General features: G+C 49.7%; 1 protein-coding gene and 1 pseudogene across 10 annotated transcripts; one reads left to right on the top strand and one right to left on the bottom strand.

Annotated features, from left to right (window-relative positions):
• Positions 1 to 420: 420 nt before the first annotated feature.
• On the bottom strand, positions 421 to 1,746 carry LOC112128730 (activated RNA polymerase II transcriptional coactivator p15-like; annotated as a pseudogene).
• Positions 1,747 to 4,033: 2,287 nt separating this feature from the next.
• On the top strand, positions 4,034 to 23,831 carry ABCD4 (ATP binding cassette subfamily D member 4). Of its 10 annotated transcripts, XM_054530833.2 has the most exons (20): positions 4,114 to 4,224; positions 7,711 to 7,805; positions 9,558 to 9,676; positions 10,147 to 10,274; positions 11,744 to 11,883; positions 13,356 to 13,472; positions 13,824 to 13,949; positions 14,606 to 14,656; positions 16,549 to 16,643; positions 16,928 to 17,049; positions 17,155 to 17,246; positions 17,421 to 17,510; positions 19,304 to 19,512; positions 19,685 to 19,776; positions 20,287 to 20,323; positions 21,044 to 21,093; positions 21,552 to 21,604; positions 21,919 to 21,995; positions 22,981 to 23,096; positions 23,268 to 23,831. In XM_054530833.2, the coding sequence occupies exons 2-20, from the start codon at positions 7,726 to 7,728 to the stop codon at positions 23,334 to 23,336; spliced, it is 1,863 nt and encodes a 620-aa protein (XP_054386808.2). In that variant the 5' UTR covers positions 4,114 to 4,224; positions 7,711 to 7,725; the 3' UTR covers positions 23,337 to 23,831. The 10 variants fall into 10 exon arrangements, 7 of the variants coding, with proteins under 7 accessions (XP_024087412.3, XP_063571703.1, XP_054386808.2 ...); XM_024231644.3 differs by lacking the exon at positions 7,711 to 7,805 and having other exon boundaries at positions 4,034 to 4,224; XR_008513342.2 differs by lacking the exons at positions 21,919 to 21,995; positions 22,981 to 23,096; positions 23,268 to 23,831 and having other exon boundaries at positions 20,525 to 21,093; positions 21,552 to 21,610.
• Positions 23,832 to 24,327: the final 496 nt, after the last annotated feature.

The raw sequence follows: 24,327 nt of genomic DNA, 5'->3' as shown, positions 1-24,327 counted from the left end.
TCCTTATAAAGTAGACAATTAGCTTCACTCCGAACATTTTAAATAATGCACATTAAAACAAGTATACATTTTACAAGTTGTTCTGCAATCTAAACATACAATAGCTTGGAGGACAACATTTAGAAAACAAAAGCCAATGTAAAAAGACAGATTAAAACAACTAGAGGCCAGGAGCGGTGGCTCCGCCCTGTAATCCTAACACTTTGGGAGGCTGAGGCAGAAGCATCGCTTGAGCTCAGGAGTTCTAGACCAGCCTGGGCAACACAGTGAGACCTCATCTCTATTAAAAAAAAAAAAAAACAAACTTAAAAATTAGCTAGGCATGTTGGCGCATACCTGTAGCCTCAGCTACTCAGAAGATTGAGGTGGGAGGAGGTGGAGACTGCAGTGAGCTGTGATTATTATCCCACTGCACTCTACCTGGACCACAGAGCAAGAACCTGTCAAAAAACAAAAAAACAAAAAAAGAAAACACACACACATACACACACACAAACACACACACACACACACACACACAAACCAACTACACTAGAACAGTATAGGTTTTATATGGCTTGGATTTCACAGTTTTCTTAACTGCATCATCAGTGTCAGAAATCTGTTCTTGGCCAGGTGCAGTGGCTCACACCTGTAATCCCAGCACTTAGGGAGGCAAAGGTGGAGGATCACTTGAGCCTAGGAATTTAAGACTAGCCTGGACAACACAGTGAGACACCTCCCCCCATCCCTGCCTTCTCTACAAAAAAAATTTTTTTTAATTAGCTGTGTGTGATGCCAGCACCTACAGTCCCAGCTACTAGGGAGGCTGAGGTGGATCACCTGAGCCCAAGAGATGGAGGCTGTGGTGAGCTGTGATCCCACCACTGCACTCCAGCATGGGCAACAGAGCGAGACTCTGTCTCAAAAAAAAAAAAAATATATATATATATATATATGTATATTTTTACATATATATATTTTACATATATATTTTTACATATATTATATATATATAAGCTTTAAATTTAAATTTTAAAAAATCTGTTCCTTCAGCTGGCTTCTTTGCTCCAAATTCAAAGAAATACCTTCTCTTCCTGGTTTCATTTCACCTTCTGGATCCATCCAATATTATTTAATATCAATTACCCATTAAAATTCCAAACACTGGCCCAGCTTGGTGGCTCACACTTGTAATCCTAGCACTTTGGGAGGTCAAGATGGGCAGATCACTTGAGGTCAGGAGTTCAAGACCAGCCTGGCCAACATGGTGAAATCCTGTCTCGACATAAAACACAGAAATTAGCCAGGCATGGTGGCAAGTGCCTGCAGTCTCAGCTACTCAGGAGGCTGAGGCAGGAGAATCGCTTGAACCTGGGAGGCAGAGGTTGCAGTGAGCCGAGATCGTGCCACTGCACTCCAGCCTTGGGGGACAAGTCTAAAAAAAAAAAAAATCCCAAACACTAATGTACCTCATTTTCCTAACCTGAAACATCATGTCATCATCTGTGCTGCTGCCGCTGTTCTCTTTGGAAGATGACAGAGCTCTTCAAGTTTCACCAGCCATTTGCTTCTTTACAGGTCTTTCTGGAGCAACCTGCTTTTTCCTCTTTAACTTTTTGTCAACATCACTGTCAGAACCGCTGCCAGAAGAGCTTGAAGCAATAAGTTCCTTTGATTTGGGCATTGCTCTGCTCCGCTGCACTCCAGTAGCCAAAGACCCTCCCACTTGCTCACTGGTAACTCTGGTGTATTACTTCTTCTTCTTCTTTTTTTTTTTTTTTTGAAACAGTCTCACTCTGTCACCCAGGCTGGAGTACAATGGCACAATCTCAGCTCAATGCAACCTCTGCCTCCTGGGTTCAAGTAATTCTCCTGCTTCAGCCTCCCAAGTAGCTGGGATCACATGCACCCGCCACCACACCTGGCTAATTTTTCTATTTTTAGTAAAGACGAGATTTCGTCATTTTGGCCAGGCTGGTCTTGAACTCCTGACCTCAGGTGATTTGCCTGCTTCGGCCTCCGAAAGTGCTGGGATTACAGGCGTGAGCCACCGTGCCCAGCCTGCTACTTCTTAAAAGTTTACAGTAATAGACAATGCTGAGGCACCCTGGGACAGTAATGCCACCGAATACCAAATTAGGACATTTTTGAGAGTGAAAGGGGACAAGATCTGTAAACCTAGATTACCCTAGAGAGGTGAGGTTGCTTGCTTTAATACTTTGGTTGCCTTATTAATTTTTCAAAAATTGCATCCTTTTTTTTTGGTTTTCAAAATAAGAAAGACATACTTAAATAAAGTTATTTCCTCTTCAAAGTCTTTCTAGACTCCACTTTTCCCCATGCTGAGTTAAATGCCTCTCTCTTTGGTTCTGGGGCAGTGGTTCTCAATGCTAGGGGGTGGGGTAAAGCTGGAATTTTGGTCCTTTCTCCCCTAAAGGACATTTGGCAATGTTTAGGGACATTTTGGGATGCCTAGGTCAGAGGGAATGCTACTGGCATCTAGTGGGTAGAGGCCTGGGATACAGCTAAACATCCTACATGGCATAGGAAAGCCTACTCAACAAAGAATGATCAGGCCCCAAAACTTAATGGCGCCAAAGTTGAGAACCCCTGCTATATGGTATGTTTGTCATAGCACTTCACAAAGACAGCTGTAGGCCGGGCACAGTGATTCACACCTGTAATCCCAGCACTTTGAGAGGCCGAGGTGGGTGGATCACCGAGGTGGGTGGGTAGGGAGTTCGAGACCAGCCTGACCAACATGGAGAAACCACATCTCTACTAAAAATACAAAATTAGCCGGGTATGGTGGTGCATGCCTGTAATCCCAGCTACTCGGGAGGCTGAGGCAGGAGAATCGCTTGAACCCGGGAGGCAGAGGTTGCAGTGAGCCAAGACAGCACCATTGCACTCCAGCCTGAGCCACAAGAGCGAAACTCCGTCTAAAACAAAAACAAAAACAAAAAAAGGCCAGGATCGGTGGCTCACGCTTGTAATCCCAACACTTTTGAAAGCCAAGGCAGGCAGATCACCTGAAGTCAGGAGTTCCAGACCAGCCTGACCAATATGGAGAAACTCTGTCTCTACTAAAAATACAAAATTAGCTGGGCGTGGTGGCACATGCCTGTAATCCTAGCTACTCGGGAGGCTGAGGCAGGAGGATGGCTTCAATCCGGGAGGCTGAGGTTGCGGTGAGCCGATATCGCGCCATTGCACTCTAGCCGGGGCAACAAAAGCAACACTCCGTCTCAAAAAAAAAAAAGCTGTAATTGTCAACTGATTGACCTACCCACCTAGACTGCAACTTTCATAAAGACAAGTGATACATGTATGTTGTAGAGTGTTTGGCATGCAGTTGAAACTTAATAAGGATTGGAGGAAAGTGAGAAGATACATCCAGATTTAAATTTAGGGACCTGTGGGATCATGCTGTTTTTTTTTTTTTTTTTTTTTTTTTTTTGGAGCCATTTCCCACCTCCCTTTGGGTACTACTCAGTCAACTGATAAGCATTTCATTCAACTATCTATCTTATCTATCGATCATCATCATCTATTTATTTATTTTTGAGACAGGGTCTCTCTTTGTCGCCCAGGCTGGAGTGCAGTGGCACAATCACGGCTCACTGCAGCCTTGACCTTCCGGGCCCAAGTGATTCTCCTGCCTCAGCTTCCAGAGTAGCTCGGACCACAGGCGCTCGCCACCATCCCCGGCTAATGCTTTTATCTTTTGTAAAGGCGGGGTCTTGCCATGTTGCCCAGGCTGGTCTTGAATTCCTGGGCTCAAGCGATTCTCCTGCCTTGGCCTCCCAAAGTGCTGGGATTACAGGAGTAACCCATCGCGCCCAGCTGGAAGCCTAATTTATACTTTTTTAAAGATCATGCTGGCTTCTCTGGGAGAATATGTAAAACATCTTTTATACTCAGAATCTAAAATACTTGCCATAAAGTAGTTACACTCTCGGATACCTATTGTCAAAAGGGAAGTCTCCCAGAAAATATGGGGGCACTATAGCCGCCGGGTCAGCCGAGTCCACTCTCTGGTACTTTTAGAGACGTCGGTCGCTTCCGGGAGAAGCCGCGACTCCCGCACCTTCCTCTCTATCCAACGCCGTCTCTGTGGTAGCCGGGGCCCCGCCCCTCCTCGGACTCTGCCGGGTAGTGAACTCGGGGCCGCCGGGCTCCAGAGTCCCTCGGGTCTCAGGTCATGGCGATCCCGGGGCCCGCGCCCGGAGCTGGCGCCAGGTAAGGAGGGCGGTCGGGGAGGAGGTTTGGGAGCAGGAGTTCCGGGCTGTGGGGAATGGGCTATCCTGCCCTCCGTGCCTCGTCCGCCGCCCTGGCGCCCCCGTCTCGCCCCCGTGACTTCTGAGAGAAAGAGGAGCTCTCGAAGGGGCGTCCGCCCTCCCGCCGCTCGAGGCCGCTCCGCACCGGCCGCGGCCCCCTCCGTTCTTGGCCGGACTTGTGCCATCTCCTGCGGTGGGGGACCCTCTCCCTCGCAACTGGCATTCTTTTTTTGAAAAAAGAACCTCAGGTGCACAAAATTGAGTTGATCCTTCTCAGTTCTTGACACCCTGTGGGCCAATGCAAGGCTCCTTGTTTATTTTATCACTTCCTCTCTTCGTTCCTATTCCCAGACCGCTTTCACTCCCCTTTTCAGACAGCCACTCTGGTGTGTTATATAAGTGGCTTTACGGTCCACCTTGTGTAAATTTGTGCAAGTGTTACTTTGAAATCTATATAGTGGTTTCGAATTCTTCAGTATAATATGCTGTGATTTTTCTTTAAACCTTTTTCCTCAACATTGTGTTTTTGAGTCCATCCATGCTAGTCATCTCGTTTTCACTTCTGAGTGCTTGCGTGGTGGGTGTTATGTGCATAAACTTATTCCCCTAGTGGTGGATACCTAGATTTTTTCTAATATTGACACCCCCACAAGCCACACTGTAATGAATATTCTGGCAGTTGTCTCCTTGTGCATATTGTTGCATTTCTCTGGGTATCCACCCCAGAGTTGGGTCCTGGTCATATCTAATTTTGCTGGATTGTTCTTTGGAGGGGTCACACCAGTTTATGCTTCCCGACGGGCCGTGCATAAAGCTTCCTGTTTCCCAGTATCCCTCCATCGTTCAGTGGTGGTTGGTTTTGTAATGTTTATCAGTCTGGTGGGTGTAAGGTGGTATCCCATCGTGTACATTTTCTTTCTTTCTTTCTTTCTTTTTTTTTTTTTGAGATGGAGTTTTGCTCTTGTTGCCCGGGCTGGAGTGCAGTGGCATGATCTCAGCTCATTGCAACCTCCGCCTCGGGTTCAGGCGATTCTTCTGCCTCAGCCTCCTGAGTAGCTGGGATTACAGACGCGCGCCACCACACCCAGCTAATTTTTTGTATTTTTAGTAAAGATGGGGGAGTTGGCCGGTCTGGTCTTGAACTCCTGACCTCAGGTGATCCACCCGCCTCTGCCTCCCGAAGTGCAGGGATTACACTTCCCAACGGGTAGTGCATAAAGGGATTACAGATGTGAGCCACTGCGCCCGGCCTGCATTTTCATGTGTTTATTAAACGTGGGTTTTCCCTTTTTTGAATTGCCTGTTTATATCCCTTCCCACTTCTCTATGGATTTCCTGTGTTCCTGGCTTGCAAGAATTCTTGTAGGCTCTAGATTTTAGATCCTGGCCATGCCCGGTGGCTCACACCTGTCATCCTATCACTTTGGGAGGCTGAGGTGGGTGGACCACTGGAGTCCAGGAGTTCGAGATCAGCCTGGGCAACATGGTGAAACCCCATCTCTACCAAAAATACAAAAATTAGCTGAGCGTGTTGACGCATGCCCGTACTCCCAGCCACTAAAGAGGCTGAGGCTGGACAGTCGCTAGAACCCGGGAGGCAGAGGTTGCCCTGAGCTGAGATCACACCACTGCATTCCAGCCTGGGCAACAGAGCAAGATCTTGTCTCAAAAAGAAAAAAAAAAAAGATTTTAGGCTGGGTGCGGTGCCTCACGCCTGTAATCCCAGCACTTTGGGAGGCCGAGGCAGGTGGATCACCGGAGGTCAGGATTTCGAGACCAGCCTGAACAATATGATGAAACCCCGTCTCCTACTAAAAATACAAAAATTAGCCAGGTGTGGTGGCATGCACCTGTAATTGCAGCTTGTCAGGAGGCTGAGACAGGAGAATCACTTGAACCGGGGAGGCCGAGGTTGCAGTGAGCTGAGATCGCGCCATTGCACTCCAGCCTGGGCAACGAGCAAAACTCCGTCTCAAAAAAAATAAAAAAAAGATTTTAAGTCCTTGTTGGTTTTGCACTCTGCAGATACCACCTCCAAGTCTTTTAACTTAATCTATGGCACTGTGTTGAATAAAAACATTTAACTCTAATGAAGTTAAATTCATCAGTTTTCCCCTGTATAGGTTTTTAAGGTATCTTCATTAAGACATATTTCTACATTGCCTTCTATTAACATAATAGTGTTACTTTTCACGTTTAGATTTTTAATCCATTTTTAATTTTTAATTTTTTTTTTTTTTTTTTTTTTGAGACGGAGTTTTGCTCTTGTTGCCCAGGCTCTTGTTGCAATGGCGCAATCTCGGCTCACTGCAACCTCTGCCTCCCAGGTTCAAGAAATTCTCCTGACTCAGCCTCCCGAGTAGCTGGGATTACAGGTGCATGCCACCACGCCTGGCTAATTTTGTATTGTTAGTAGAGACAGGGTTTCACTATGTTGGCCAGGCTGCTCTCAAACTCCTAACCTCAGGTGATCCACCCGCCGCAGCCTCCCAAAGTGTGGGGATTACAGGCGTGAGCCACTGCGCCTGGCCTTAAGTTTATTTTTGTAAATGGTTTGAGATAATGACCTAAGATTTTTTTCCACTGTTTTTGATTACCACCAACCTGGCCCAATTAATAACTAATTAATTAGTTAAAAATTAGAGAAGCTGTATAGCGTAGTTAAGAGCGCAGATTCTTGGAGCAGGTTGACTGTGTTCAGGCTCTAAGGCTGCCACTCACCAGGTAGGTGACACAGGACAAGTTATTTAACCCCTTTTTGCCTCCATTCCTCATCCATAATATAGGATATAGTCACTATTTCCTAGGGTCGTGGCCATTAAATGAATTATACATGTAAAACACTTAGAATAGGGTACGTAATGCATGCTTAATAAGTGTTGGCAGTTGTTAGTATTAATGTGTCCTTTCTTGTGATGTAACCTCTATTGTGTGCCTATGTGAACATAGGTGTTTGTTTTTGTGGGTTTTTTGTGTGTGGTTTTTGTAGGTTATTTTGGTCTGTCCCGTTGGTCTTTTCGTTGTTGTATTAATACTATACTTTAGTATTATAGTATTCTAGCGCTGTAATTTGATATGTCTTAATAACCTGATGGTTTGGGTCTCTTCCTCCTCCTCTCCTGTTTTTCATAATTGCCCTAAGCTATGGACCTTTTTTTTTTTTTTTTTTGAGACGGAGAGCTATGGACTTTTTATATTTCCATACAAAGTTCCTCAGAGAAGTCCTGCTTTTGATTGGTATTACAATGAATTTATAGATTGCTTTTGTTTTTTGTTTTTTTGAGACAGGGTCGTGCTCTATCACCCAGGCTGCAGTGCAGTGGCAAGATTTCTGTTCACTGCATCCTCGACTTCCTGGGCTCAAGCAATCCTCCTGCCTCAGCCCCCTGAGTAGCTGGGACTACAGGTGTGCGCCACCATGCCTGGCTAATTCTTGTATTTTTTGTAGAGACAGGGTTTTGCCATGATGCCCAGGCTGGTCTCGAACTCCTGGGCTCAAGTGATCCACCTGCCTCGGCCTCCCAAAGTGCTGGGATTACAGAGGTAAGTCACCACGCCCGACCTATAGACTACTTTTGTTAGAACTGAGGTCTTCGGGCCAGGCGCGGTGGCTCATGCCTGTAATCCCAGTGCTTTGGAAGGCTGAGGCGGGCAGATCATGAGTTTGAGACCAGCCTGGCCAACATGGTGAAAGCCTGTCTCTACTAAAAATACAAAAAATTGGCTGGGCGCGGTGGCTCACGCCTGTAATCCCAGCACTTCGGGAGGCCGAGGCGGGCGGATCATGAGGTCAGGAGATCGAGACCATCCTGGCTAACACAGTGAAACCCCGTCTCTAGTAAAAAAAAAAAAAATACAAAAAATTAGCCAGGCGAGGTGGCGGGCGTCTGTAGTCTCAGCTACGCGGGAGGCTGAGGCAGGAGAATGGCGTGAACTCCTGGGGGGCAGAGCCTGCAGTGAGCCGAGATCGCGCCACTGCACTCCAGCCTGGGTGAAAGAGCACGACTCCGTCTCAAAAAAAACAAAAAAACAAAAAATTAGCCAGGCATGGTGGCAGGCACCTGTAATCCCAGCTACTCAGGAGGCTGAGGCAGGAGAATTGCTTGAACCTAGGAGGTGGGGGTTGCAGTGAGCTGAGACCACGCCACTGCACTCCAGCCTGGACAACAGAGCGAGACCCCGTCTCAAAAACAAAACAAAACAAAACAACTGAGGTCTTCATGATGTTGGGTCATGCCAACCCTGTCTTTCTAGGTCTTCTTTCATGTCCTACAATAGAGCTTTTCATTTTCCCTCTAAAATGTCTAATGTTATTTTCTTTTTCTTTTTCTTTTTTTTGAGACGGAGTCTCTCTCTGTCGGCCCAGGCTGGAGTGCAGTGGCGCGATCTCGGCTCACTGCAAGCTCCGCCTCCTGGGTTCACGCCATTCTCCTGCCTCGCCTCCCGAGTAGCTGGGACTACAGATGCACGCCGCCACCGCGCCCGGCTAATTTTTTGTATTTTAGTAGAGATGGGTTTTCACTGTGTTGCCCAGGCTGGTCTCGAACTCCTGAGCTCAGGCAGTCCACCGGCCTCGGCCTCCCAAAGTGCTAGGATTACAGGTGTGAGACACCGCATCCAGCCAATATGTTCCTTTTAAAAGTTATCTCCTGGATATTTGATAGTTTTTCTGTAGGTTTTTTGCATTTGTAAATTACATCTTATTTTCTTTATATTTTCTAATTGATTATTGCTGGTATAGAAGAACACTATTGATATTTGTATATCTAATGACATTGGTAAATTCTTTATTTTCAAGTTTGTCTATTGATTTGGTTGTTTCGTGTGTAAACGATCACATCATCTGCCAGTAACGGTTTTGTTTGTTTTTTGAGATGGAGTCTCGCTTGATAGCTCACTGCAACTTCCGCCTCCCGGGTTCATGCGATCCTCCTGCCTCAGCCTTCCAAATAGCTGGGATTACAGGCGTAATCCCATGCCCAGCTGATTTTGTGATTTTAGTAGAGATGGGGTTTCACCATGTTGGCCAGGCTGGTCTTGAACTCCTGGCCTCAAGCAATCCTCTTGCCTTGGACTCCCAAAGTGCTGGGATTACAGGCATGAGCCACCACGCTTGGCCCAAGAATTTCCTTTGTATCCGTGGTCTGTTCCCAGCCTACCATCTTCAGCATTTGGAAACCATTCTTTCTGCATGGCCTGGACCCTCTACAGAACAATGTGGATAAGCTTAATAACTACTCCCTAAGGCTTAATTACTGTCTTGGGCTTTTCTCTGCCTCCCCACCTTCTCTTCAGGCCCAGGTTAGATCTGCAATTTCTCCAGCGGTTCCTGCAGATACTGAAGGTTTTGTTTCCTTCTTGGTCGTCACAGAATGCCTTGATGTTCCTGACCCTTTTGTGCCTGACCCTCCTGGGTGAGTGAGTGAGCCCAGACTAGAGGAGGGAGGGGAGCTCTGGTTTGGGGTCCCTTTCAATCTTTTTTTTTTTTTTTTTTTTGAGACAGAGTTTGTCTCTTGTTGCCCAGGCTGGAGTGCAGTGACATGATCTCAGCTCACTGCAACCTCTGCCTCCCTGGTTCAAGCGATTCTCCTGCCTTAGCCTCCTGAGTAGCTGGGATTACAAGCACCCACCACCATGCCCGATTAAACTTTGTATTTTTTAGTAAAGACAGGGTTTCACCATCTTGGCCAGGCTGATCTCGAACTCATGACCTCAGGTGATACACCCGCCTCAGCCTCCCAAGGTGCTGGAATTACAGGCGTGAGCCACCGCGCCCGGCCCCTTTTCATCTCTTTGGGGTGCTGATGAGGCAGGGACTCAGGAAGAAGCCTCCCTTCTTTTTAACCCCTCATCACTGATTTCTTACTCCTCTCCCTCCTTTCAGAGCAATTTGTGATCTACCGGGTTGGCTTGATCCCCAGTCAGTACTATGGGGTCCTGGGAAACAAAGACTTGGAAGGGTTTAAGACTCTGACATTCCTGGCTGTCATGCTCATTGTTCTGAACTCCACGGTAAGATCTTTCTCTCTCTCTGTGTCTCTCTTCCTCTCCAGTCCAGTGTGAGCGTAACGCCTAGTGGAACTTAGCCTCCAGGAAACAGGAAGCAAGCTGTGGGGGTGTGTTTCCTCCCTTTTCTGGGAACTAAAGGGATAGTTGCCTTTATTAAGCACATTGATCTTGCTATTGGCCCAAGTGGGACTGATTCCTCAGATGTTTCCACTCCAGGGCCCAGGCCACAGGTTCTGGTTTAATTCAGCATTTAGCAGAACTGATCATTGCCCCTTTCCTTCCTAGAACCCTTGTTTCCGGCAGCTCATTAAAACGGCTCGGCAGCCAGAGCTGCTGCTGCTCGTCTGCAGGACCGAGGCCGTGACTCACCCTGGCACCATGTCACACCTCCCAGCCTTTGAACAGTGCTTTCTTGCAGAATGGCCTCCTCCCCTACCCCTCATTCAGTATGGGGGCTACCACCTGCTCACTTTTCATCATCCCTCCGTTGTCACCTCTTTCAAGTCTTCCTCAGCTTTCTCCTTTGTGTCTCCTCCACCAAACTCTGCCCTTTTTCTGTACTTAACGAATTCCTTGAGTTTACCTCGCTGTAACACTCCTCACACGCTTGTAATTGTTTTCTGGCTAAACTGTGAGCTCATAATGTCCCTAGTGCTTAGCACATAGGTGCCCTGGAAATGGTAAATGATGAGACTCAGGGCTGTACCAGAACTCAAGCCTAATGCTGTCTGCTAGGCTGTGCTGCCTGTTTTCTTGGGGAAGCCACTTCTCGTCGTACCGTGGCCACTTTTGTTGGGTCTTTGGTCAGTAAGCACCTATGCATACAAATCTCTGTCCCAAGCTTGGGGGACAAAGGAGTAAGAACATAAATGGAATCGACAATATGGTCTCCAATCTTCAGAAGCTCATCTACTCTCAAATAAGACAGTGTAGAAAGAGGGTCTTGCCTCTGGTAAGCCCTTTAATATTTGGTGAAGGTGGCTGAGTACAGTGGCGCACGCCTGTAATCCCACCATTTTGAGAGGCCGAGGCAGGCGGATCACCTGAGGTCGGGAGTTCCAGACCAGCCTGACCAACATGGAGAAACCCTGTCTCTACTAAAAATACAAAATTAGCTGGGCGTGGTGGCGCATGCCTGTAATCCCAGCTACTCAGGAAGCTGAGGCCGGAGAATCGCTTGAAACTGGGAGGCGGAGGTTGTGGTGAGCCAAGATCGTGCCATTGCCTGGGCAACAAGAGTAAAATTCCATCTCAAAGAAAAAAAATTTGGTGAAGGAATGAACACGTGAGTGAGTGAGGAAGGGAAAGTCCCATGACTTGATGATTTAAACAAGAAAAGTGCTGAGTGGACGGAGTAATCAGAGTCAGAGTGGGCTGGGATGGGTCAGCGGAGGCTCTTGCCAGCCTTGAGCTTTGAGCTGAGATTTTCAGGAAGCCATCTCTCCCTTCCCCTTGCTTCCCTCACTGCACAGCTGAAGAGCTTTGATCAGTTCACCTGCAACCTGCTGTATGTGAGCTGGAGGAAGGACCTCACTGAGCACCTCCACCGCCTCTACTTCCGGGGCCGTGTGTACTACACCCTCAACGTGCTGCGGGATGACATCGATAACCCGTAGGCGCCCCAACTCAGTACTTTCTACACTCTGTGTGGTCCCTTCCATCTGGCCTAGCCCTGGAGACTCCTGGTGGCAGACACCAAGGAGATCGTCTACAGTCGTTTTCAAATGCTGCTGCCCAGAATCATGGGGGAGGGTGCCCTGCAAAGGACTCCTGGAGAAGCTGCAGGGCTGTGAATAGGCAGCTAAAAAGAAGAAGCCTGCCAGGTGCAGTGGCATGCACCTGTAGTCCCAACAACTCAGGAGGCTGAGGCAGGAGGATCACTTGAGCCCAGGAGTAGTGCACCGTGAGCACGCTTGGGAATAGCCACTGTACTCTAGCCTGGGCAACATAGCAGAAAACCCCATCTCTTAAAAAAAAAATGTTAGGAGCAGCTTTCTTTTGTCCTTTTCATACTTTATATCTTAGTCTTCCAGTAAGAAGACTAAGGGGTTTCTTTAGAGGGTTCTAAAGAAAATGTCCTTGCTAGAAAAACCAGCTCTTAGATTTTCATCAGTAAAAAAATTACCGCTATCCAGGACTCAGTCTAGGATTCAAATCTCCATTCTATCACCACTCAGGTTATAACTCTTAAAGTCACCAAGCCCCAGGTTCCCCTTCTGTAAAATGAGAATAATAGTTCCTATCTCAAAGGGTGTAGCGAGGATGAAATATCATTCATGTAATGCACATGTGCAGTGCCTGACACATAGCAAATGTTCCAGTGTAAGTTAGCTATTGTTATTTTACAGGTGAGGAAGCTGAAGCCCAGAGATTGCAAGTGACTTGCCCAAGGTCACGTCGCTCATTAGGAATAGGAGTCAGTATGGCCCTAGTGGTGAGATGAGACATACGGGGTCTCCTTCACACCCATCCCCTCTCTCACCACCTTCCTAGCAAGCACTTTGTTGCTTGGGGTGCCTCTCAGCTCAAGCTGAGCTTTGGTGCAAAGATGCGTGGGAGGCTGCTGCTGCTGCCTAACTTCTAGGCCCCTTTCTGATGGCTATGGCTTCCATCCTGCCTCTGCCCCCTGAGTAGCTGGGACTACAGGTGTGCCTCACAGCCTGGAGCTTTCACAGCCAGATAACTAAAGGGGCTAGGCTAGGGCTCATATAAGAGAAATTTGGGAGGATTGAGACAAAGGGGATAGTTTTCTTGATCATCCAGAACAGCTCATCTACCTTCAAGTTTTTCTTTGGCTCTGCTCAGAGCTGGCTCAGGCCCCTGGGTGCTGGACCTTTCAGTTCCCACTTTTTCAGGGGATTAACTGAGGCACCGTAAGATGCAACTCTCTAGAACCTTGTTTAAAGGCCCCGGGATTTAGTTGCCCCTAGGAAACCAGCCTTGTCTGGTTCCCTCTTCCCGTAGGGTCAGTGCTCATAGCACTGTGAGGCAAGGTCAAGAGCAGAGGTGATGTGAAAGTTTCTTGCTCTCTCTACGTTTGGGCCCATCTCCCTGGGTCCAGCTACTCTGTGTCACTGGCTCCAGGGACCAGCGCATCAGCCAGGATGTGGAGCGATTCTGCCGGCAGCTCAGCAGCATGGCCAGCAAGCTGATCATCTCCCCGTTCACCCTCGTCTACTACACTTACCAGTGCTTCCAAAGGTGAAGCCTCCCTCCTCCCCAGCCTGGTGTTTCCCCAGAGGGCCCTCAGTCAGCTCTCCCAGGTCAAGGTCCAAGAGAAGCTTATTTCCCCTCCCACTGTACCTTACGGAGTCTTCCCATCCCACGTGCTCAGGCCCCTGCCCTTCCTTTGGCCCTGTGTTGTTGCAGTGTCACAGGTATCCTGGCTCTGAGAGCTCATACCAGATGCCCCCACATAGGAGCAGAGGGCCCACTGCGCCACTCAGATTGGACAGGGGCTACCCGAGAGGGAACAGGACTCAGGGCTGAGGCATGTGGGGATAGGTTTCACCCCACACCCTCTCCCTTCCTCTCTCCCTCTCTCTATTTCAGCACAGGCTGGCTCGGGCCTGTGAGCATCTTCGGGTATTTCATCTTGGGGACCATGGTGAACAAAACTTTGATGGGCCCCATTGTGACGAAGCTGGTGCATCAGGAGAAGCTGGAGGGAGATTTTAGGTGTGTCTCCCTCACTTGAGGTTTCTGGGCTGGGGCATAATGGTTAAGGAAGGGGATCTGGAGTAAGACTGCCTAAGCTCAAATCCTAGCTGTGCCTGTTACTAGCTGTGTGATCTTGGAGAGGTCTTTAACCTCTCCAAGCTTCAATGTTCTTGTCTCTAAAGTGGAAATGGTACCGTTGCCTACTGAGAGAATTAGGAGGATTAATGAAATCATACCTGAGAAGGTCTGAGAACCGTGTCTGGCTGGCCATCACCATCGTCACTGTCATCTCTTGGCCTTCTCACTGCCCTGGCATAACCGCCCTGTCTTGGATCAGTTGGTCGTGGCAGCCAATGGATCCAGCGCCTACCCTGTGCTTCTTGTCCCCCTCCTTCGGGCCAGGCCTTGGGAGGAGGAGATGCTGTGAGCAGGAATACCCCTGTCCTCTCTGCAGAAAGCTGAGGGGCAGCCCTGTTTCTGCAGAGCTCCTGCCACACCACCTAGCCCTGGGGTTTTCTATCCCATAACAGTCCAGGAAAGGGTCAGACTGAGGCAGCCACGGTTTTGAGGCAGAGCCGGGCTCCACTTGGGAGGGTCTTCGTGATCCAGGACTCCAACAAGAGTGAGGCCAGTACTCCCTGTTGTCAGCACACATTTCCCTTTGGTCCACCCAGGTTCAAGCACATGCAGATTCGGGTGAATGCGGAGCCTGCTGCTTTCTACAGGTGAGTCTGGAGAGATGGTTCCCCTTCTGCCTTGCCAGAGCTGAGAGTGGAGAAGGAAAGATGAATCCTACAACCGTCCCACCACCACCGAGCTCAGGGGCTGAGTGTTGTCACACTTGGCTGTGACCCTCTCCCTCTACCTCCCCCTGCCCTTGTCTGCCTCATCCTTAGGTCCAGGGGTTTGCTTCTGAAGCTGGTGGTTCCTTACTGTGGCCAGCTTTAGTCTTAGTGGCCTAGCATGGGGCCTGAAATTGTCAAATGAATGAATGCTTCATCCTCTTGCTGGTGACTATAAGACATCCCTCTGCCTCTGCTCTTCTGTCTGTTAAGAAGCTTTCTTGCCAGTGCCTGAGGTTCAAGCCTGATCCTTTGTCTCTGTAGCGTGGGGTGGAACGGGAGCTTCTCAGAAAACCAGGAGACCTGCTCCCCACAATGCTGTCTAATGGAGCCAAGCATCTGGTCTCCTGACGGCAGCAGCAGGAGCAGCAACAGCATGAAATTCCATCCCTTCCCTCCAGGGCCAGAACCGGTCCCTGTGCTCTGCCTTATGTGAGGCCTCTGAAATCAGCGTTAGGATTCATAGTGCAGGCAGAGGTTTGCGTTTAAGAAGTGGAAGCTACTCCTTGGCTCACCTGTACTTGGGGTGGATGTGATAGCCCTGGGACCTTTGCTTCTCAGTCTCTGCTGCAGTTTGCAACCTCCACCACTTGAGGGCACCAAGAATACTGGGAATCTGCACTGGGGTCGGGTTATGAGGTGGGCAGGGCTGGGTGTGTAAAAAAGTTGCTTTTGGAGGCCGGGCATGGTGGCTCATGCCTGTAATCCCAGCACTTTGGGAGGCCGAGGCAAGTGGATTGCCTGAGGTCAAGAGTTTGAGACCAGCCATGGCCAACATGGTGAAACCCCATCTCTACTAAAAATACAAAAAATTAGCTGAGCGTGGTGGCGGGCACCTGTAATCCCAGCTACTCGGGAGGCTAAGGCAGGAGAATTGCTTGAATCCGGGAGGCGGAGGTTGCAGTAAGGCAAGATCCTGCCATTGCACTCCAGCCTGGGTGACAAAGCAAGACTCCGTCTCAAAAAAAGAAAAAAGTTGCTTTTGGATTCTGCAACCTCTGCTCATGAAGCTCTGGGAAGGCAGGTTAGTTCATAGAGTTTCAGATGAGTTCTTCTGTGGCCTCTGTGCAAAATCTGAAATCTCCCTCCACCTTTTCTGCCTAGGAAATTTCTTCCCATCCTTGAAACCCCAGATCACTTCCTCTGGAGAGCCTTCCCAGACTCCCTTAATGGCTAAGCCTATCTGCTGCCATGGCCCTGAGGGCACACTTAGTACTCCTGATTCCAAGTGAAGAATGCAGTGTGCCTGCCTGCCCTCTGGACTGAGAGCTCCTCAAAGACAGAGATAATTTTCTCATCTCTTTATTGCACTAGCTAACTAGTGCAGCACCTGGTACACCTAGTGACCGCTCTGTGTATGTTTATTTAACAATAGTTTTTATTTATTGAGGGCTCCTTATGTGCTTGGCATTTTATATTTAGAAACTTTTAATTCTCACTCTAATCTATTACATAGGTATTATTGGCTCCATTTTATAGATTTAAAAAACGGAGGCTTGGAGGCTTAAGTAGCCTGCCTGTGTCACGCAGCTAGTAACTGGCCAGAGCCAGGAATTGAACTAGGTCTGTCCAACTCTAGAGTTTATGTTCTTCACACAGACAGTACCATAAGGCATAACTGAAGCCGTGAATGGGTGCTAGCAGTAGACAGAGCCTGAGACCAAGATCATTTGGATGGCCTTGGTTTCTAAAGGAGGGTGTGATATGGGACAGGGGGCCCCCCAACCTGGCTGAACCTCTCCAGCCCTGTGGACATCCCAGCCTTTCCTTATCAGAGCTGGGCATGTGGAGCACATGAGGACAGACCGCAGGCTGCAGAGACTCCTTCAGACCCAGAGGGAGCTGATGTCCAAAGAGCTCTGGCTATACAGTAGGCGAGGGGGCCCAGGGAAGTGGGAACCGTGGGGTTGGACTGGTCTGCTTCCCTTCCCACACCTCTCTACCTCCTGTCCGCAAGGATAAATGTGCCGTGATGAAGGAATTAACTGGGGACGGGGAGGGGGGGCTGTTGCCTTTCTGTGAGTGTCCTCAGGAGAATGAGGATCCAGGGAGGCCACGTGGCCCTACTTGGCGTCCTGCTCCCTGTCTTAGGGTTGTGTCCCCTGCAGGGCATGTGGATGGTTCCTGGGTGTCTCATACATCTGTTTTCTACAGTCGGCATCAACACCTTTGACTATCTGGGCAGCATCCTGAGTTACGTTGTCATCGCAATCCCCATTTTTAGCGGGGTCTATGGAGACCTGAGTCCCGCAGAGCTTAGCACCCTGGTCAGCAAGGTGAGACTCCCTCTTGGTGATCCCTCATGCTGTCCCTCTCTGTCCTTGGCCCAGTGTCTGTGGGCTAGAGTCGAGACCTGCTTGACCTCTCCCCATCCTGTCCAGAATGCCTTTGTGTGCATCTACCTCATCAGCTGCTTCACCCAGCTCATCGACCTGTCCACGACGCTCTCGGATGTGGCTGGCTACACGCACAGGTGAGGCCATGTCCCACCCCTCTGGCTCCTGAGCAAAGTGTGTGCTGCTGGAAGAAGTGGCTGAGTGAAAAAAGGAACAGAGACATACCATGTATTCGTGGGTGTGAAATAGGAAAAGGAATTCACCTTCACCTGGCCCCCAGACCATGCCTCAGATTTTCTTTTCTTGTTCAGAATTGGGCAGCTTCGGGAGACGCTTCTGGACATGTCCCTGAAGTCGCAGGACTGCGAGATCCTGGGCGAGAGCGAGTGGGGCTTGGACACGTGAGTAGCGGGCTGGCAGAGCAGTAGTTGAGGCTGCAGGCTGTGGCATCACCTGGCTTGGATTACCCTGGAGCCCTGCCCTTTCCCAACTGGGCAGCAGAGTTGTGAGGAGTAAATGGAAATGGAATGCCAGGTACATGTAAGTTCACAGTCGATGTTGCTGTTCCGGCATCTGTTGTGTTAATTTACACCATTCCCCTAGCCAATGGAAGCAAAGTACATACACCTGCCTGAGATAACAGGAATCTGCAGTGTCCTCCCCTTCCTGTGCTTCCTCCTCCTGCTGATTCCTCTCCCTGCCCCTTTCCTTCGGGCATGTCTGTCTTTGTTCCCCCACCTCACTCAGCCCCAGAGATATCTGTATTCGTGTGTCTGCGTGGATCTGTAATATTTCTGTGCATTCAGGATTTGTTTGATCTCCACACTTGCCTTGGGCAGATTACCTAACTGTTCTGTCTGTTTCTTCATGTCTGAAAAGGAGGTCATAATGAACTTCCTTCACTTGTTGTAAGGATTAGATATCATCATCCATGGAAAGTGCTTGGACAGTGGCCACATCATAAGCTTTCAAAAATCAGTCTGAATTCCAGGGCCTACACCCAACTTGCTTTTCTTAGGAGCTAATACCTTAACTGTTGCTTCTGTTCCAAATGAAAGCTTCATACAACCAGGAGTCCAGAGGCTAGGCATGAAGGAGGGTCTGTAGGAAACTGGAATTGCTGTTCTGTGGGGAGCCAGGCATCCATGCAGAGCCAGAAACTCCAGAACCATTTAGCTTTAACCACTCCCATTCTTGTTACTAGTACTCTGGTCACACTGTGATGCCATGAAGACCCACCAGCATTAGAATTAGTTGAATACCGCTCTGTGACCTGGGCAGTTGCTTAGCCACCTGACTCTTAGTGTCCTCATCTGTGATGATATTTGAGACTCATGGGCATTAGACTGAGTAAGATCAGTCCCATAAGGGGCTTTGTCCAGCCAGGCACAGAGTAGAAGTTCCACCCCTACCCCTGTATTAATGTGCTCAGGCTGCCATGACAGAAAACCACAAACCTGGTGGCTTAAACAATAGAAATTAATTTTCTCACAATTCTGGATGCTTATGGTCCATGATCAAGTTGTCAGCAGGGTTGGTTTCTTCTGAGGCCACTCCTTGGCTTGTAGGTGGCCACCTTGTTGCTGTGTCCTCACGTGGCCTTTCGTTTGTATGTGTGTGCCCCTGCCACCTCTATCTTAAGAGGACACCAGTCATATTGGATTACGGTCCCACCCCAACAACTTCATGTTAACATCATTTCTTTAAAGACCCTACCTCCAGCTGGGCACGGAAGCTCACGTCTATAATCCCACCACTTTGGGAGGCTGAGGTGGGCGGATCACCTGAGGTCACAAGTTCGAGACCAGACTGGCCAACATAGCGAAACCCTGTCTCTACTAAAAATATGGGCGCGATGGTGGGCACCTGTAATCCAGCTACTCAGGAGGCTGGGACAGGAAAATGGCTTGAACCCAGGAGGCGGAGGTTGCAGTGAGCCGAGATCGCACCACTGCACTCAAGCCTGGGTGACAGCGAGACTTTCTCTCAAAAAAAAAAAAAAAAAAAAAGACCCTGCCTCCAAACGCGGTTACATTCTGAGTCACTGAGGGGCTGTGGCTTCAGCATGTGATTTTGGGAGGATGCAAGTCAGCCCATAACAATCCACAGGTGGTAGCTCCCGGGAGAAGTGCCTCCCGCACAGCAATAGTGACCCTGCTCATCTTCCTCATGCCCCGTCTCTTCTCTGACACAGAGCCCCACGGTGGCCAGCGGCAGAGCCAGCAGACACAGCGTTTCTCCTTGAGCGGGTCTCCATCTCTGCCCCCTCCTCTGACAAACCCCTCATCAAGGATCTGAGCCTAAAGATCTCTGACGGACAGAGCCTGCTCATCACAGGCAACACAGGCACTGGCAAGACCTCCTTGCTCCGGGTTCTGGGCGGCCTCTGGACGAGTACACGGGGTGAGAGCCAGGCCCTCCCTGCCTCTGATCCAGCCTGGGCCCTAGGGGTGGGGTGAAGGCGGGGACAGTGTGGTAGAATCCATTCTTTTCTGTTGGGGAACAAGGAAGAGAGGAGACAGGCAGTTGCCTCTTCTGGGAGATCTCACAATGGAGGTTTCTGTGGGCTCTGCAGGCTCAGTGCAGATGCTGACGGACTTTGGGCCCCATGGGGTGCTATTCCTGCCACAAAAGCCGTTCTTCACTGACGGGACCCTTCGGGAGCAGGTCAGCCTAGTTCAGGGGGCCCACTCCTCCCTCCTCAACCCCGCCCACCCACAGCTGGGACCTCTGGCACTGTAACAAGTCTCAGGCCCTAGAGTCAGGGCAAAAGGTGAGGTGGTGAAGTAGCCTGGGCCTGGGAACTGCTGGCCCTAAGAACCTTCTATTCTCATCCATGGATTGGGCCCACTACTCAGAGCAGCTCCTGAGGCAGGTAAATGGGGCAAGGACTCACGCCAAATACCACACACGTATGTCAAACACCCGAGGTCGGATTCTGGGGCCCCTGCCCTCAGGAGGCTGTCAGACTCTTCCCCCTAAACACACTTCTGAAGGTTGTAGGGACCTTGCCCCACTGTCTGCGGACCAGAGCCTCTCCCATCTGACCCAGGCCAGGTGTTCCCACCTCTCCTCCTTGGGAAGTTCCAGTGGGTTCTGGAGGGAGGGTGGGCTGTGTGCAGCTCCGTCTTTTGCTGGCCCTCCTCCTAGGCTGGTGTGGTTTTTTTCTTTTCTCAGGTGATATATCCCCTGAAGGAGGTCTACCCCGACTCAGGTGAGCTGGTCCTCCTTAGGTCACGTCCTCTCCTTCTGTCGTGGTTGTCCCTGCTCTACCTGACTGTGGCCTCACCTGTGCCCTTTGGGAGAGGCTCCAGCCAGGCTGCTGATTCAAGGAAGAGGGGCTCCTCTCCTCTTCCTTTGACTGTTTTGGGGTCTGCACCCAGATCTTACCTCATTCTGTCTTTCTGTCCTTAAGGAGAGACGCCCGTTGGGACAAGGAAAGTGATGCCTTCCTTCACCTACCCCTTCCCTTATCAAGGGCTGCAACCTGTGGTTTCAAAGCCTTCGCCCAGCATTCTGGGGCCCCCACCCCTGCCATCCATGATGTGCCCTGTCTATTCTTTTTTTTTTTTTTTTTTTTTTTTTTTTGAGATGGAGTTTCACTCTGTCACCCAGACTGGAGTGCAGTGGTGTGATCTCGGCTCACTGCAACCTCCACCTCCCAGGTTCAAGGAATTCCCCTGCCTCAGCCTCTTACGTAGCTGGGACTACAGGTGCATGCCACCACGCCTGCCTAATTTTTGTATATTTAGTAGAAACAGGGTTTCACCATGTTGGCCAGGGTGGTCTCCATCTCCTGACCTTGTGATCCACCCGCCTCAGCCTCCCAAGGTGCTGGGATTACAGGCGTGAGCCACTGTGCCTAGCCTTGCGCTGTCTATTTTGACCAGCCAGGAGGCTCTGGCTTTTTGCAGACGGCTTCTCTGTTGTGCAGGTTCTGCTGATGATGAGAGGATCTTGAGGTTCTTGGAATTAGCAGGACTGGTAAGTGGGGGCAGGGACCCTCAGGACTCGAGCCCACCTGGGAGCACCAGCTACAGGTAGGCAGGTGCTGGCCCTGCTGTGCCTGGGCCCAGGACTGGAAGTCTGAACCTGGGGTGGAGAATGGGAGTATCAGTTGACAGTGTGTGCTGTTGGCCAGGTTTAGGCACGAAGGGGGTAGTGCTCTCATTGGAGAATTTTAAAATAAAAATAGGATTGATGAAGGCAGTTTGCTTTTTACTGTCACCATGCTCCAGCAAGTCTAAACAGTGTCATTGGTAGAATATTCCTCTCTGCCTGGGGCAGACTGTCCCACACAGTCCCCCACCTTGGTATGCCACTGGGGCATATATTTGTCTTAGAGGTTTGTGTGTGTGCTGGGGAGTGAGGGAGGTTCCCCGTGATGGCAGGTAGCAGGGCTGGCCATTTCATGGACATCGTGCCCTCTGGGTCTGTTACAGTCCAACTTGGTGGCAAGGACAGAGGGTCTGGACCAGCAGGTGGACTGGAACTGGTAAGAGCTTGGTGCTCCAGAGATAGCCCCACCATAAAGACAGTGGGTTTCAGGGTCCCTGTCAAGGAATGGAATGGCTCCTGACCCCAAAGTCCAGATGTTTGGCTGGTCAATCGGGTGCAAGTTTATGCCCTTGGGAACAGAGTTTTGCCTCACTCTGTGAGGGCTGTAGGCCTGTGGTTGAAAGGGGAGGGGCTTCTGTCTCCTGGGGCTCACCTCTGTGCAGAGAAACCTCTTCCTACCCAGACCATTCTAGGTAAAAGCCAAGCTATATTCTTCCTCCTCTAGCAGTCCTCTCTCCTCCCTTTCCTCAGGTATGATGTTCTTTCCCCGGGGGAGATGCAACGGCTCTCCTTTGCCCGACTCTTCTACCTGCAGCCGAAGTACGCAGGTGAGGTCTCGCCTTGTGGCTGCACATGCCATGCACTGTCTGCACTCAACGGGTGTAGCAGCATGTGTTCACAGGCACCCAGGCACACCTGTGAATGACTGGGCTTCTCCGCATTCCCTGCTGGAGAGGACAGCAGGCCCTGCCCGTGTAAACAGTGCTTGGCATCTTCAGAGTAACACTGAATATGCCGTACTGCCAGCTCATAAGCTTTCTTCTGTTTTCTTTTCTTTTCTTTTCTTTTCTTTTTTTTTTGAGACAGTCTCACTCTGTCACCCAGGCTGGAGTACAGGGGCACAGTCATGGCTCAATGCAGCCTGGAACTCCCAGGCTTAAGTCATCCTCCCACCTCAGCCTCCTGAGTAGCTGGGACTACAGGCATGTGCCACCACACCCTGCTAATTTTTTTATTTTTATTTTTGTAGAGACAGGGTCATGCTATGTTGCCCAGGCTGGTCTGGAGCTCCTGGACTCAGGCCATCCTCCCACGTTGGCCTCCCAAAGTGCTGGGATTACAGGCATGAACCACTATGCCCAGCTCATAAGCTTTTTGCCTGGTAGCAGCTGGAGCCAGGAGCCAACCTTGAAGGGTTATAATTTTATGCTCCTCTGGCTCCACCATCAAATGAATGGGCACCCATCCTCCTCTCCCACCAAGCTGTGTCTGGCAGGGGGATGGGTGTGGACTTTTCCAAAGACTGACATCCTTGCGGGGGACTGGGATTCCCTGGATTGAGTGGTCCCAGGGAGTGGCTGGTGCTTATCTGTAGAAGCTGAGAGATTTCATGCAGCTGCTCACAGGCGATTCCCTCAGAGAGTCTGGCCCTCTGCTCCTCTGGCCCATCCTTCTCCCTGAGTCAGGGCTTCTGGAAGCCAGAGCAGCTTTCAGCCTCCCCTGGGTCCCAGCTGGGGTTGAGTATGGGTGGGAGGAGAAGCAGCGGCGGCAGAGGGCAGGGCTTTGATCTCTTCCTCTGTGCTCTGCCCTCAGTGCTTGATGAAGCCACCAGTGCCCTGACAGAGGAGGTGGAGAGTGAGCTCTATCGCATCGGCCAGCAGCTGGGGATGACGTTCATCAGTGTGGGACATCGGCAGAGCCTTGAGAAGGTACCCGTGCTCACAAGGATGGCCTGAGGAGGAGAAAGAATCCAAAGGCTCAGCCTGGCCAGGGCCAGAGGCCCCTCAAAACGGGGAGTAGCAGTAGCAGAGAGAACCGAGTGGCCTCCTTTGCCGGCGGCCAGGGCAGCCTGATCTCCATGTGGTGGTGGTCTCTTGTAGTTTCATTCCTTGGTTCTGAAACTCTGTGGAGGAGGAAGATGGGAGCTGATGAGAATCAAACTGGAATGAAGCTCTGGCTTTTGGAAGGAGAACCACACTCTGGCGGGTCGGCAGCCCTCAGGAGAGACCAGGAGGACTGACAGCGAAGATCGAGCTCAGGTTCGCCACATAGATCCCGTGCAGGAGCCACATAAGTCCTTTGCAGGAGCCCTGGCAGTGGTGGGCTGAGCCCAGGTCTAGGTTTCTGTGGGGGACACTGAGTCTCCCAGTGTTCAGTCTCCCAGGACTCTGCTGCCTCAGCCAGAGCCTCCATATGCTTGAAGTGCTGATTACCTACAAATGATTTCAGATCATGTTTGCTAAAGAGAAATCTAGAAGTGTGAGATCTGTAAGAAATGAAAGGTCAGGGTGGAAAGAGATCTCTTGGAGTCAAGAGATCTGGAAATCTTTTAATCAGTTAAATTGTGCAGCAATAGATTTTTAACTTTAATTAACTGACCATTTAAGTTTTTTTATAAGTTTTTTACAAAGAAAAGTTAAACATTAAAAAGAATTACAGCCTTCTGTCTTCTCTATCATGCAATGATCTTTTTTATTGAATCTCCAGATTTGTATTTGAGAGCTTGGTAGGAAGGGAAGCACGCTCTGCTGTTCTGGAATCTTCTGCCCAGGGTTTTTCACTTCTCCCCACATCTCCCTTTCCACTTGTCAGTGTTGTGTAGTTAGAACCTGAACCACTAACCTCTAGGGGCCTTTGGTCTGTCCTACCTTAACCCAAATGAAAGTAAATCCCTTTCCCCTTAGCCAAAATAAGGTTGGGTTTTTAAAAAAAATAGTCTATATTAGGGAACAACAACAGCAAATTAGACAAAACCCAGAAAACACAAAGCATGAGGTGGAGTTACTGTGCCCAAAGTCCTCACTCAGACCAGTGCCCCTCCAGTTCAGTTGTCTACGTATTACCTTCCTTACCTTCATAATTTTTGCCAGGCTTCTGTACTTCTAGTACTTGAGTTAGTTAATATGTTTAAAAACAAACTCACCTTTTAAGTTTAAATGG

This window comes from Pongo abelii, chromosome 15, assembly GCF_028885655.2.
Source record: "Pongo abelii isolate AG06213 chromosome 15, NHGRI_mPonAbe1-v2.0_pri, whole genome shotgun sequence".
In the NCBI taxonomy this organism is placed as follows: Eukaryota; Metazoa; Chordata; class Mammalia; order Primates; family Hominidae; genus Pongo; species Pongo abelii.
This window is presented reverse-complemented; position numbering and strand designations above follow the sequence as displayed.

Coding starts and splice junctions, on each gene's coding strand:
- ABCD4 (XM_054530832.2), top strand. CDS start 7,726: ATGATGCCCAGGCTGGTCTCGAACTCCTGGGCTCAAGTGATCCACCTG. Junction 10,275..11,743: donor TCATTGTTCTGAACTCCACG/GTAAGATCTTTC, acceptor CTCACTGCACAG/CTGAAGAGCTTTGATCAGTT. Junction 13,950..14,605: donor AAGCTGGAGGGAGATTTTAG/GTGTGTCTCCCT, acceptor TGGTCCACCCAG/GTTCAAGCACATGCAGATTC.